We start from the raw sequence: 13,749 nt of genomic DNA on the forward strand, positions 1-13,749 counted from the left end.
ATACATACATACATACATATACATACGTACATACATACATATACATACATATATACATATACATACATACAAAGGAAAGGAAAGAGCAAAGAAGGTTTTGGAATTGGATTGGGTTTTGGGGGCAGGGGCAGGATAGAGATAGATAGATTAGATAGATAGAGAAAGGCAGGGGGAACAGAGGAGGAAGGAGGAGGAGAAGGAACAGAGGAAACAGAGGAAACAGAGGAGGAGGAGGAGGAACAGAGAGAGAGAGAGAGAGAGAGGATGTGGTGGCCTTTCAAGTCACAGCCGAAGAAGAAGAAGAAGGGCATCGTTGCCAGGAGACCCCGTGGCCCCTCATGGAAGGAGCGCCTGCAGCGGTTCCAGCTCGAGCTGCGGCTCCGCCCCGACTACACCAAGTTCCCAGGCGTGGAGGAGGAGATGAAGCACCCTGGCTACTGGTCCCGCAAACGCGCCCCTCCCCCCACCCCCAAGCAGCTGGAGCGGTTCCAGCAGTTCAAAGCCGGGATTGCGAACCCCGACAGCTTCTTCCAGTTCCTCGTGCGCTGCCGCGAGCTCCGGCGCAAACACAACGACGAGGTCATCGCACAAAACAGCCGGCCGTACCGCAAGGAAGATGAGAAACTTTGGCAGAGCCTCCCCCACGTCCCGGGCCCCAATGGAATGCCCATGCCTCGCAAAGCCATCACCAGCCAGGCGGACGCCAGCGACACATTCTGGGACTTCTTCAAGCAATTCCATTTCGGCCTTTGGGGATACCGGCAGCGTCCATACCCACCCGAGAAGCCCAATGACATCCAGCAAATGCTTGGTTATAAGTGGCTAGACAAGCGCTATGCGGACTGTAAGTCACTATATAGGAACCTTTTCCTATTCTTATCTATAATAGATTATGTAGATATGGAACAAGAGAATCTAGTGATGACATATACATATGAATTCTGACTGTAAGTCACTATATAGGAACCTTTTCTGATTCCTATCTATAATAGATTATGTAGATATGGAACAAGAAAATGTAGTGATGACATATACATATGAATTCTTGTTTTTTTTACCTATGTATGCATGCCCTTGTGGATGTGTGTACATGTCTGTAACTGGATGCTTTACTTTTAGAAACAGTAACATATGTCAGACCCTGTTTGGTTATTATGCAGTTGTGATGAGATCGGGCGGGTGGTACTACAAGGACCGTCTAGGTAGATCAAGGGGTCCAATGGAGCTTGTTAACCTCAAAACTGCATGGGCTGCTGGCATTGTGGACAGAAATACCTTCATATGGGGAGATGATATGGATGAGTGGGCCCCGATCCACATGGTCTATGGTCTCGAACAATGTGTCGATACACCTGATAGTAAGTTATGTTTAGTTATGTGAAGCAATCCACTGCATGTGCATCAGATGAGTTTTTACAAACATTCCACGTGCCACATTGTAAGTTACACAAGTAATGATTCTGTTGGTGTAAAATCAAGAGTCAGAAAGCATTTCCTGAAGGAAAATGCAAAAAGGGAGTTATTATTTAAAGAGTGCTACTATTGTAGTCTTGATACCTAATCATGCATTCATATTGCATTTTCTCACCCTTATTGAGTTGCATGAAACCTTTTCTTTTGTCTGGCGTCGGAACTCCATCTACACCGTACGCCTCACATATCACTTTTAACTGATTTTTTGATATGCTACTGGTATATGTTCTTGGTCATTAATGCTGGAGACTGCTCTGGTCTGGCCTCTTAAAAGACGTCAATAGAGCAATTAAAGAGAGAGAAAGGAAGAGCTGTATATTCCTCTCCCACTAACCTGAGATTAAAGCAGGACAAGCTTGTTGCATATATAGAGCCGAAAGATTTTACAAACAATATGAAAGAGATATTGAAAGCAAGGAACATTTTGTGTGTACTTCATCATTGTCTTGTTTCACTGCACCAACCAGGTTCAGATATGATTTCCAATCACCATACTCCCCCCATGTGTACTAATTATGCACTTCATGCTGTAAAACATCTCTAAAATTATTTCATCACATGTATGAAGATCGTTGCTATAGAGTGTTTGGAAATCACGAACTCACCCTCAACATTTGAATTGTTGAGATCTCAGCTTTTATGAATTTTGGGTTTCAATAGGTTATTCATCTACATCCTTTATGCATTAATGCTCATCCATGCATTGTGCTGGTTCAAAACTAACTTGTCAAAGATGTTGTAATTCTTGATTTACTAGTAATGAAATATGGGAGTACACGGAGAGGCACTGTGTGTACTTGCTGTGCTCTATTGTTTTGCACCCAGAATAAAAATGTTCTTGCCTTTAATACGTGGAATTCAGTTTCATGATAATCGTTGCTTCTCTTCAATATGGCTTGAGGTGTGAATGCATCATACTATGCCCAAATGTATAACTTGGGACCAATATGCATGTTGCAAATTAGCAATTGGTTGGACTATTTACCACTTATGGAGGATATCTATCGAAAACATTCTCAAGATTGTCTTTTCATACCTGGCCAACTTTTTCTGCATAAGATTATTCCTCTATTTTATATGATTTAAGGATAAGGCAGTTTGTTATCCAAATATCTCTCATAAACATGTAGGAAACTGCAATTGTATGGGTTGGACATGTTCTAAAAACTCTTTTCCATCAACCAGCTACTTGGATGTTAAATTCCATAGTTTAGAGTATAGAAAAAATAAATGATAGACGATGTAGTGCATAGGAGCAGCTAGTAACAGGTGTACTATAACCTTGAATACTGTAGTTATGCCATATTTAGGTGCATGTGTGTGTAAAGAGAGAATGTTGTATGGAAAATATTCAGAATGACGATCCTTGTTTAAGGCTGTGCAACTTGATCTGAAACATACTGTCTTCAAATTGCTATATTGGAAATGTGTAATCGAGATTTTCATATAACCATGTCCATGTTCTATTTTGCAGTGAAAATGGCTACAGCTGGAGCAGATTTCCTACACAAAATCACACGTGGAATTCCACTATCGACTCCTAGAAAAGGACATGAGAAAAAAAGTTACCCGCAACTACAAGCTGAAGCACTCGAGAAGAAGGAGAGGGAAAGGGCTGTGCTAAGGATGAATAATGGAGCTTGGCCAGGTGAACTTGCTCCAAGCCATAGTCTCTTTCTTTGGGCTGGTGGGTCAGAGCTCACAACAATTCTCGAAAAATACCACAAATATATGCCCGACAAGTTTATTCCATATCGATTACGGTTAGTAAAAGCTTCTCCTATGCCAATTCTTTATGCTGTAATCAGGTTCACAAATCACGACCGTATTCACATTTGAAAAACCTGAATGTCCTTGTTGTGTTCATTATGGCAATATGTTCCTGCCACTTGGTTTGGTCTTAAACTCATAAACATCATTATCTTGGTTTATTCTTGATCTTCAATTCAAGTTTTATTCTTATGCATTTGAAAATATATCTATACTTCCAATTTAGTAGACATGCAAATCTCACAACTAAATACCACTTTGATTCATGCAGTAATAAGCTGTTATCCTAAAATGGGTCTTAACCCAAAGTCCTTTTGACTCTTGTTCCTTTGAAGGTATATCTATACTTCCAATTTTGTAGACATGCAATCAATTTTTAGACATGCAAATCTCACAACTATGTACCACTCTGATCCCGGTACTATTGAACTGTTAACTTTAAAGGGTCTTGACCCCAAAACCCAAAACCCAAAACCCAAAACCTTGACCTTTCTTTAGGATCTTTACTTTCTCTATGTGCTTGCATACCGTTCCTATTCCATGTTTCTTGGCACCTAACTCTTTCCAATTGTTTATCCTCCACAGTTCTCTAGTACGTTCTTAATAAAAGAGGTTGGTGAGCAATCAATTGATTCAACAAACTTTGGGGATCTGGATATGGCACAAATTTGATTTTATGTAACGCATAAATTCTTAACTTGTGGTTCAGACTTGTATATTGATAAGGCTTCCAAGACTTTCATCATCAAAAAGAGGAAAAAGTGGTGTTTTTTGAATTTTCTTGCTATATGAGATATGGACAAAACATCCTGTGATTTATGGGCAACTTTATCAGATTGTGAAAGGAAAATTACAGTATTGAACTTTTAGTTTGTACGAATCTTTGCAAAATTATGAAACGTATGAATCATGATGCTATGCATAGCTAATGAACATAAACAACTGCATTGTGTAACGGAATTTAGTTTCTGGATTAATGATGAAACCTTTGTCATTAATTTGATTGGCAATTCACTGTTTTACTTATATTGATTTTGGTTTGTTGTTCACAAAGATGAGACAACATTTTAAGATGCAATATCTCTATGCAACTTCCAGCAGTAATCACATCTGTCTAAATAAAAATTTCCATTTTATTTGTCATGCTATTTATGCTCGAAATGGCTTTGAAGACATGCTTTTTTTTAACGCACTTTCATCTTCCCGGAGCTAAAACTGCGTAACTGTTGATAGATCCTATGCCTGTCATGATTGGGTAGTTTGTACTGCTCTAGTCTTGAGTTTCCAAATTGAAACATTTGATCCACCCTAGGGCTTTCTGAATTTATGTAGGATAAATAAGTGAGAACCCATAAAACTATAGTTTTTTCAGAAGATTATCTTTATGTGATGTATTTGTTTCCTTTTGCAGGAAAAAACTGGCACAAGTGATTCCGGGACTCCGGCCCTGGGAGGTTATGAAAGTAGAGCAAGTAATGGATAAGGTTACCTATGGTAAGGAGTGGTATCGTCCAATACTTGGGAGTTTTACAATGAGGGCTGATTATGAAGAAGATTGGTTTGAAGAATTCAAGGTGCGTTCTAGTGGAGAGTGAAACACATATATTCATATGTTAATTTTTACTGGAGTTTTATAATGTCATGTTTCTTTTTCCAGGAAAAATGGGATGGTTTATATGAAGATGTACAGGATACATTCGCAAATGTTGACAAGGTCGAATTAATAAAGAGACTAAAAGAAGCTGAAAAGAGGAGATGAGGTATGGAATTTTTGGTGCTAGTTTTCTTTCGCTTTATAGTTGTGACAACTGAGAATGGGCACTAAGACAAATAAAGAGCTCCAGAATGTCTGTTTTTAGATGCAGAAAAGGCCCTATGTTTTGTACTTCTTTTCATAGTCTCTGTCAAGTAGTTGTCAAATAGAAGAGTTGCCATTATGGTAAGTTTTTTCCAATAACTCTTTGATGGCCTGAAGCTGGTTTTCTTCTTTGGATTCCCATGGTGGCTCCGGTTTGATTTGCGAACCGAGATGGAGAGGGCAAATTCCATTCATTTATATGTGCATCCAAACTAACGAATTGTTCTTAGAATATCTATACAAATGTGAAGTTTAATATCTGTATTGTTAGAAACATTGTTGTTTTGAGATGCAAAGGAGAATTGCAGGGGAGAGATTATCTGCTCTATAAATATGGTGACTATTTTGCGTCTCTATAAGACAGCTTTCATTGTGAGAATTGCATGTGAGAACCTTGACACTTGCTCAAAATCTTTAACAAAGTGTTTATAAAAAAGATAATTAAAGTTTTTGTTCACCTCAAGTATAAGAAATTAAAAAAGTTAGATGCTCGTGCGTGATGTATTGGTTAAAAAGGTTCATTTCATGAAATGGGGCTTAGTGTGGAAGAGCATGTGAACACTCTTTATATTGTAAAATGGCATATGAAAAATAGGGTGGAGAGAGTAAGTAACTTGGGACAAGTATTTTGATGCTTGGTAGCTTAAGATTGATTTTCGAGTTCCGAATCTTAACTAAGCTACGCTACTGTTTGCCATTCGGAGAAATGGCAATGGACAATGGAAATGTACGTCCTATGCTAGCTCCACGACATAAAGACCTGAAAGCATGAAAATTAAGTTTGTGCTATACAAGAGAATGGAATTATGTATAGATTGATCTAAATCAGAATTTGTTAATAGGGTTTTTCATCTGGTCTGGAAAATGATTTGTATAGTGGTGACCATGCCTAGGAGATTTAGCCGTATACATTATTTAGGAAAAAAAGCTATGAAGTGGTGGTACCAATGTCTGCAATGAAGGGAAGTTCAGCACATGCTATGATGTGAAGAAAGCATCTGAGGAAGTTTAAAAAGTGAAGTCCGTGGATAATTGTACTTTTTAAAATCAAGAAAGTGCTACAACGGTATTCAATTCTAGAGGCCTTATTTTAATTGTGAGTATTTATTTCTTGGTGAGTGCGTTTTGGGATATGTCAGGTGGCATGAAGGTATTGAGCAGGTTTACAGGCAGGCCATTCAAGAAAAAATGTAGAGGGAATTTGAGGTGGGACATCAGATAAAAACTGCCTAAAAAATGTAAACAGATGAACTATCCACAAAGTGATCTTAATAGGGAGTGCGAGCTCAAACGTGAAGAACTTCACATGAAATTGAAGTTAACTTGTATGAACAAAATCGTTTCTCATTTCTCGTTTCTCATTTTTCTTGTTCTGTTAGGGTCTTTTGATTGTTGTGTTTATTTTACTGAGGAAAATGTATATCGCTTGGTATTTCTCGATTCATGATTTTTTTGTGCTGATTTATAAGGACAAACTAAAAGAAAGTACTAGAGACCGCAAGTCTTTTTCTCATCTTGTTCATGTATTTTCCGTGATTTTTGTAATTTGTTTTTGTCTTTATGGTTGTTTATATAACAAATGCCCAAAGATATTTCAAGACAGTGTGTGGAACACAAATTTTATGCTAGTTGTCACGCGTATTAAGTTTTGGTTCACCAAATTTGGAGCATTTTGAGACTTAAATGTTTCGATATTACAATGTTTGGGACATTGTGTAAATGATAAAGGCACAAAACATCATGCAAGTTGACAATGCGATGGTCTTTATCTACATATTTCTAATGTTTGAATATTGATCTATGTATTTGCAATGCTCAATTCCTGCCCATCTTACTTTTGTGAACAATGAGCATGTAGGTTGAAATGATCATGCATGTGTAAACCCTAAAAAGTGTCGAAGAAAAGCTCGCCCAAAAACATGCGTAGAAGACCTTGCACAAACTAATAGGAATTTCCAACCAAGACTGGCCTAGAAGGAAACCTTATCAATGATGGAAGTAGAAAGTTGCCACAATGGGAGCAAAAGTTGAACAGCCAGCCATGGTCTTCCCCACCCTGTTAGAGGTGTGTACATACATTCTCAATGAGAGCATTAGAAGGCCTCATTTTTGTCCATTATGATGCATAAATAGCAAGTAAATTGGTCAGGTAGTCAAAGGAAAGCATTATTGCTGATAAGACTGATTGTGTAATACAACACAAAATGCAGTTTGTTTCTGCAACATGTATCCAAATAGGGAATCTCTCTAGTAAAAGAAAAAAACTTTGCAGAATCATTGGCACTAACTAGATGGTATAATAAACAGCGCAGTTAGATAAATATACCAATGAATGTATTGCATACAAATGACCAAGTTCCCACAATAATGTATTCCAAACAAGAACATATATTAGAAGAAAATATGGGCAATGTGTGAATTGATATATTATCACCACCTCATAGAGAAATGCCCTCACATTTGTTCAAAAAATTACTAAGATTGAATAGATCACCCACTATAGGAAAAGAGGCCCAAGCTTAGTAGACAATTTCTCTATAATCTTTTCGTATTAGCTAAATATTTGTACAACCTCAGCAACAAGTCCCCAATCCACATTATGTGGACAAACCAATAGATTTATAGGAAAAAAAGTGGGTAGAAAGGCCAAGGGTAAGTGTTTGAAGGTGACTACTTGGTTATGATGTGGTCATATTATTGTTCATTTGTTTATATCAACCATCCAACATGGGTAGGGACTCAACAATGATTAGAGGTAGGTTCGGTATGGACATTTAGCTTAGCAACTTTAGGCAATCGTGGGAGAACTAAAGACTTATTGTTCCAACTAGTTGAGGGACTTCATTAGTTAAATCCACAGTCAACATGTTTGGATTATTTTGACATATTCTCGCTTCTCATTTGGTTGCTTCTATATTCAAAAAATAGGCCTCCTTTCCATGGTGAAGTTTGGCATTCTAACTAGCCATAAGTAGATGGAATTGATTATAACTAAGCTTATTTGGTGTTTGGTGCATTTTGTATACCTTTTCTCTACTTTCTTCCACACAAAAAAAGTCATGGTATGAGGGTTAGATGGTCCCATAAGTCATTTGATCTCGGAGGATGATAATAAAATCCCTCCATCTCTACAAACAATTCGAGTACCCAACAACTTCACAAGGTTCTTCTCACTCAATTCAACTCCCTAGATTGGAATAATCAAATGGATTTTCTACCCTCGTGTAGCCCTCTAAATTATTAGGCATAGACAATAATCAAGTAGTCAAAAGCACAAGAAGTAGAACAAATGAAAGAAACCAATGCAGACCTAGGCAATGACAACGCATTGGGGTACATACTACAAACTGCTCCTCGATTGTATATTTTTGAGATATAATCAAATAAGTGGAGAATCTTGGATCATTTTTGTTTGTCATACATTGATATATTTGTTATTATTTTCCTGTATTGATGTTAAATATCAATTTAAAGTTGATGATCATCATATTATATCTTTCAATGCACCCCACTATCTAGCCTCATTTAAGGAGCATTTTACTTTTCTTCCAAGAGATTAGTTATCTTTTAGAAACATCATAACACCATTCTAAGAGTTCCACATGGCCCAACTCCTCTATAATCCAAACTAACATTGGCGATTATTGCCTATATAAGCAACACAAAAGAAACTCCAGTCTTATGCCTAAATCATCATTAGACCAATCAATGTATTAGTCTTCGAACTTGTGAAAAACATAAACTACATTCATAACATTGTATTTCTTTGGTGTTGAGCAAATATGACTCAATATGACAATGAAAGCATCACGATTTGGATTTTCTTCTACAAAATTAACGGCTTCTTGTTTCAAACTGCTCAAAATACTCTTTGGAAATCGAGTATAGATGCTCTTCATTATGTATTCTTCTCTCTCTGGATAATTTCAAGAACTCACTCTCAAATTAAATAAATAATTTGGGTAAAACATGATGAATTATTCACAACCTATAATCTTTATTCAATACATTCGGATCCATAATGATTGAGGCTCCACCTAGATTCTATAAAATGACAATCTATACCATACACCTGAACTAATTTTCCCAATCATTATAAGTTTCCTTATCTTCTTGGTGTGCACATTTTCTTATCCTCCCTCCGATCAAATCACATATGATTGGATCACGAGTGGCAACAATGGATTGCAAAGAGCTCCTCGCATTTATGAACAAAAACCCAAGTCCTCACCATCGGAAGCTAAAACATAGGATGTGGTTGTCCATCCCTCTAGTATAACAAGATTACCATGTCAATGTAGACTTCAAATGGACACAATTTCCATCTTGAGTTGATAAGGCTAAGGTTATGTTATTGCTTGACATCGCTTGAAAATAAGTTTTTTCTCTTCTTCCAACAACAATAGCCCTTTCCTCATCTAGATTTTTATATATGCTCTGTGTCATGCACACCTATAATAATAATTCATCTAGACCAAATGGTCAGGCTCCTCATCTAGACCAAGACCAACAACATGTCACCTAAAATGTCAAAATTCCTTGTCAAACTAAAATATTAGTTTTCAACAATATTTATGCCTAGATTTGAATGTATTTGGTGCGGGTTCCCAGCTACTCTATTGTTGACCTCTTTATTTAACCTATAGATCATCAATTCCTCTCCCTAAGCTATTGATAGTGATTAGCTTTGTCTTCATTGACTTGTTTTAAACAATGTCAATCAGGCACTTATAGTGAATGTTTTTGGGAATGGAAGAGGCAAAGAGCATCCGTGCACATGCGGACATAGTTACCCTAAAAACAAGATATGGCTGTTGCTTGGAGTTGGAACAAATTACCTTGCAGTTTTCTCCTTGGAAAGGCGTAAGTACTCGTTGGCCAATTCGACATTTGAATTGAATAATTTCTTCGCAATCTGTTGATGTCATGGCTATTTATGTTAGTAATTCATAGTCAATTAAATGCTTACAATAATGGTGCAGCATGGTTAGCGTTTTCCCGTGTAATGGGATGACAAAACATCAACTGTCGCTTCATGTAATGTGAAACATGGTTTTCTAGTGTAGCTCGAAGAGGTAATAGAGAGTCAGATGTGATAGCGAAAACATTCAAATGTAATATATGCTTTAATACCTCTTCTTCTGATCTCTCCCAATTCTTTCTTGCAATCTCTAGCTCCAAATTATTCTTTTCTTTTTCTTCTTGTTCCATACGCATCCGTAAGTTATGTTCTTCGATTTGTTCACGCCATGCTTCAGAAATCCTTCGGACAACATCAGCTTCCCTAACAACCTCACCATCTTGAAACTGGTATCTTTTTGTAGGCATAACTCCAACCTTTCAAATTTGGAAATGTTCACATTGAATTCAAAGGCAATTTCAGGAGTATTTCAGTTATTGCAAAATTGAACATGAATGGATACATGGATATAAAATCTACATACAGATAAACTCGGCTAGGTATGCTAATTGAGGCAATCAAGCCAACAAATGAGCACTTCTAGGCAAGATAAGAAATCATTGAATCTTATATTAACAGCAGCATGTGAGCATACCTTCTCAGGGTTCAGCTCACAAATTTCGTGTTTCCATCGTTGTTTAAACTCTTCGTCCTGCTTCAACCAGCACTTCTCCAAGGCAGACCTTGCTTGAACTCTTTCTTTCCTGCAATACCATTCACATCTCAGGCAGACATTCTACTTTCTTTCTGATCTGAATCAGTTGACATCACTAAAAGGTTCCCAAATACATGCAAACTGTACGAATGTATGTGCATCTCAAGCAAGAATCTTCATACCATTTAAGATAGTTTGCTGCACAACATGAAGTGGAAGGTTTTCATAATACATACAACGACTATTGACCACATCACACAATATAGCAGATATTATCTGCATATACCAGTGATTGCTTTTTTTGTTCTTCTACTCAATTTGGGCCTTTATAAAGCATTTAGAGCCATCACCTTAGTTCCTCGTCTGCTCTGAGCCAGTTTTCCTTTTCCAAAGCTTGCCGTTTTTCTGCATTTACGAAATATGACACTTAACTGCATGACAATGTTGACATTTTTGTGTTTCTTTCTAACAATTCTAGTCTATTTCGAACCACAATGAAGTGGAAATTTTAATTCAAGAAATATAACGGAGAATATACAATATGCAGAGCTCCGTTCACTTTAAAGGAAAAACCTAAGGTCCAATATGTTGCAACATTATAAGCAAAGATGTGTCATTGTAAGTTTGATATATACCCTCTTCCTCGGCCAGAATTTTTTCTAGATGTTTTTTCTTTTCCTTCGCCTTTACTTGTTCTTCTAGCTTGTCCACATCAATCTTCAAAACATGGAGCAAAGAACACAAGAATGCACAATGTGACATTTACTTTGCAACAAGAACTAGCTGATCGACTAGCCAGTCTTCAACTTGAGTTTAATCTTTACAAATGACAAAAGTGTTATTTAATAATCATTGCTACATGAACGCCATCACGTAAGATTGTCATTAGGTTCTTACAGCGATTGCTGCATTCGGGGCAAAGATTCGTGATTTTCTGGCATCATCATCAAATCGCCTGACCCTCGAGAAGTCTTGTCCTCCAATAATTTCATCTTTGGGTTTTTTCCCTGGAGCAATCATTTTGATGTATGGATCTGCAAGATGCTATAAGAGAAATATGATATTACATAGTACAGCCAAAAGGGGACAGAATTAGAGATGGAAATTATGAGTACATGCACAATAGCCTGAAAGAAGTTTATGAATTCAAAGAATTGACTAATGAAGCTAGAACATCTTGGCCTGTGATGTACTGTTCATGTTTCTTCCTAATGACCAAGCATGAAGTCCTACTATGAGCATAAGTTTACTTTGTCTCGAAGGATCTCTCTGAAATTTCCAAAAGTTTCACACACACATTATGATGAGCTAATGCATCTAGTCTTCTTAGAAGGACGAGATTAATATATCATCAAGAACCTCTTAGCAAGCAAGCTAAGGAGCAAGAATAATTAACAAAGCTCTTTAATTTGGATATGTCTACTACAATGTTTTCTTTCTTGATCATCGAGGAGAGTCAGTGATCCACTCCACGTGAAGATGTTCACTTTGGGTGTCATCCATCAATCATATTTGAATTCCTAAGATGATAATCGAATCAATCAATCAATTGATTCATCTATTTACCTGATATGACCTTTGAGGATGATGAGAAATCTACCACATATCTATATGTCTATCTATTACGAACTCAATTACTAAGATGATAATCGAATCAATCGATTGATTCATCAAATTTATCTGATATGACCTATGAGGATGATGACTACGAACGCTGAGGACGATATATATATAACGGAATATGTGTATCAGATATGATGTGGATGAGCATCGTACAACAACAAAAAACCACATAACATCCCTGGGGAGGGCAAATTTGAGTAATTCGCCAGCGATAGAAGGTCGAACCAAACCAATGGAGGGCTTGTGAAATCCTCAACAGGCCAACCAAGAAACGAACCAAAGCATGAAAATATAGTGGTAGCAAGGAGGCATGGAAGAGGATATGAAATCCTCATCAAGCCTGTGTGTGTGTGTGTGTGTGTGTGTGAGAGAGAGAGAGAGAGAGATACCTTGATCCTTTCCTTGTCTTTCTGTTGTGGCGATTGTTGTTGAGTTGTTTGGAGGGCGAGGGAGACAGGCCGTTTACCGTTGAGTCTGTGAAAGGGTAAGACGAAGAAGAAGAAGAAGAAGAAGAAAAAGGCGTAGGGTATAGACACACACACACATGAGAGAAAGAAAGATATACTAACGTCTTCTACGGCCAAATTTGGCCCATGAGACAATCTTTTACGGCCAAATTTGGCCCATGAGACAATTGGTTTACAACAAAATGAGTATTTACCCGGTCATCATAACTAAACTAAAATAAAGTAAATATAGAACTTAAGCTAAAAGAGTTCTAGTAGTGTACAATACGTGGTATATTGGTATACTCGATAAAGGAAGTGACTTTACACTAATCCTAATTTTATTTCCACCCAAGCCTCTCGAAAAGAAGTCGGGGGTCAAAGGGTTTTGATGTGGGTGTGACCCGTGGTTCCAATGTAGAGAGTGCCCTAGCCATGGCTTCTAGGCGGTGTAGCTCATGTTCCCTTATTTTCATTATTGCTTCCACACCACGTCGACTTGCTTTGAAACCTCGGCACCCGAGGACGTCTGGTTCTTCTTTGGTTTTCTGCCTCATCAAGGGAAAGGCCGAGTGGTGCAAGTGTGTCGACATTTGTTGGCTCCCCCTGTTCCTGAAAAACTTCATTTGTTACATGTTGGTGAACATTAGCAACATTATTGTCAACATTTTGTAACTTATTCTCTCTGTGTTGTTTTAGCTCTAGAATGTATTTGCCTAATTTCTTTATATCTAGAGTATCTAATAGTTTGGGGAGGGTGGGAGAGGAACCAAGTATGTCCTGGTATTTTGCCCTTTATCTCAGTGTAGATTGGGCACTTGCATGTAAAGTGATACTCATCCTCTATCTCTATGTGACATAACCTACATATCCTTTCCTCCCTAGGGACTCCATTAGTACGGCCATTCTAAATCTCAAGTTGGTGAGATGATATTCTAAGTTGTCCAATGACAACCCTTAGTGC

General features: G+C 37.6%; 2 protein-coding genes across 3 annotated transcripts; one reads left to right on the forward strand and one right to left on the reverse strand.

The window, feature by feature from the left end:
• The first annotated feature begins 209 nt into the window (after positions 1-209).
• Positions 210-5,359, forward strand: LOC147854830 (histone-lysine N-methyltransferase ATXR3-like protein). The gene is made up of 5 exons (XM_087331254.1): positions 210-844; positions 1,161-1,358; positions 2,948-3,236; positions 4,655-4,817; positions 4,901-5,359. Exons 1-5 carry the CDS (start codon positions 265-267, stop codon positions 5,000-5,002), a joined length of 1,332 nt encoding a protein of 443 aa, XP_087187380.1. The 5' UTR covers positions 210-264; the 3' UTR covers positions 5,003-5,359.
• A 3,456-nt stretch (positions 5,360-8,815) lies between these two features.
• LOC147854831 (uncharacterized) lies at positions 8,816-12,837 on the reverse strand. 2 transcript variants are annotated; one of them, XM_087330917.1, is made up of 8 exons: positions 12,729-12,837; positions 11,614-11,750; positions 11,352-11,433; positions 11,067-11,121; positions 10,657-10,765; positions 10,235-10,438; positions 9,940-10,016; positions 8,816-9,017 (listed from the first exon to the last, which is right to left on the reverse strand). In XM_087330917.1, the coding sequence occupies exons 2-8, from the start codon at positions 11,734-11,736 to the stop codon at positions 8,936-8,938; spliced, it is 732 nt and encodes a 243-aa protein (XP_087187043.1). In that variant the 5' UTR covers positions 11,737-11,750; positions 12,729-12,837; the 3' UTR covers positions 8,816-8,935. The 2 variants fall into 2 exon arrangements, with proteins under 2 accessions (XP_087187043.1, XP_087187042.1); XM_087330916.1 differs by having other exon boundaries at positions 8,817-9,017; positions 11,614-11,760; positions 12,729-12,836.
• Between the last annotated feature and the right edge of the window lie 912 nt (positions 12,838-13,749).

The sequence above is a fragment of the Azolla caroliniana genome, unplaced genomic scaffold (genome assembly GCF_043228905.1).
Source record: "Azolla caroliniana isolate FFs.n. ecotype wild unplaced genomic scaffold, voAzoCaro1.0.p SCAF_15, whole genome shotgun sequence".
NCBI lineage: Eukaryota > Viridiplantae > Streptophyta > Polypodiopsida > Salviniales > Salviniaceae > Azolla > Azolla caroliniana.

Excerpts from the sequence above, each read along its gene's own strand:
- LOC147854830 (XM_087331254.1), top strand. The coding sequence starts at position 265 with ATGTGGTGGCCTTTCAAGTCACAGCCGAAGAAGAAGAAGAAGGGCATC. Across the intron at positions 1,359-2,947 it reads ATGTGTCGATACACCTGATA|TGAAAATGGCTACAGCTGGA; the intron begins GTAAGTTATGTT and ends TCTATTTTGCAG. Across the intron at positions 3,237-4,654 it reads TTTATTCCATATCGATTACG|GAAAAAACTGGCACAAGTGA; the intron begins GTTAGTAAAAGC and ends TTCCTTTTGCAG.
- LOC147854831 (XM_087330917.1), bottom strand. The coding sequence starts at position 11,736 with ATGATTGCTCCAGGGAAAAAACCCAAAGATGAAATTATTGGAGGACAA. Across the intron at positions 10,766-11,066 it reads AGAGCAGACGAGGAACTAAG|GAAAGAAAGAGTTCAAGCAA; the intron begins GTGATGGCTCTA and ends ATGGTATTGCAG. Across the intron at positions 10,439-10,656 it reads GTGAGCTGAACCCTGAGAAG|GTTGGAGTTATGCCTACAAA; the intron begins GTATGCTCACAT and ends CAAATTTGAAAG.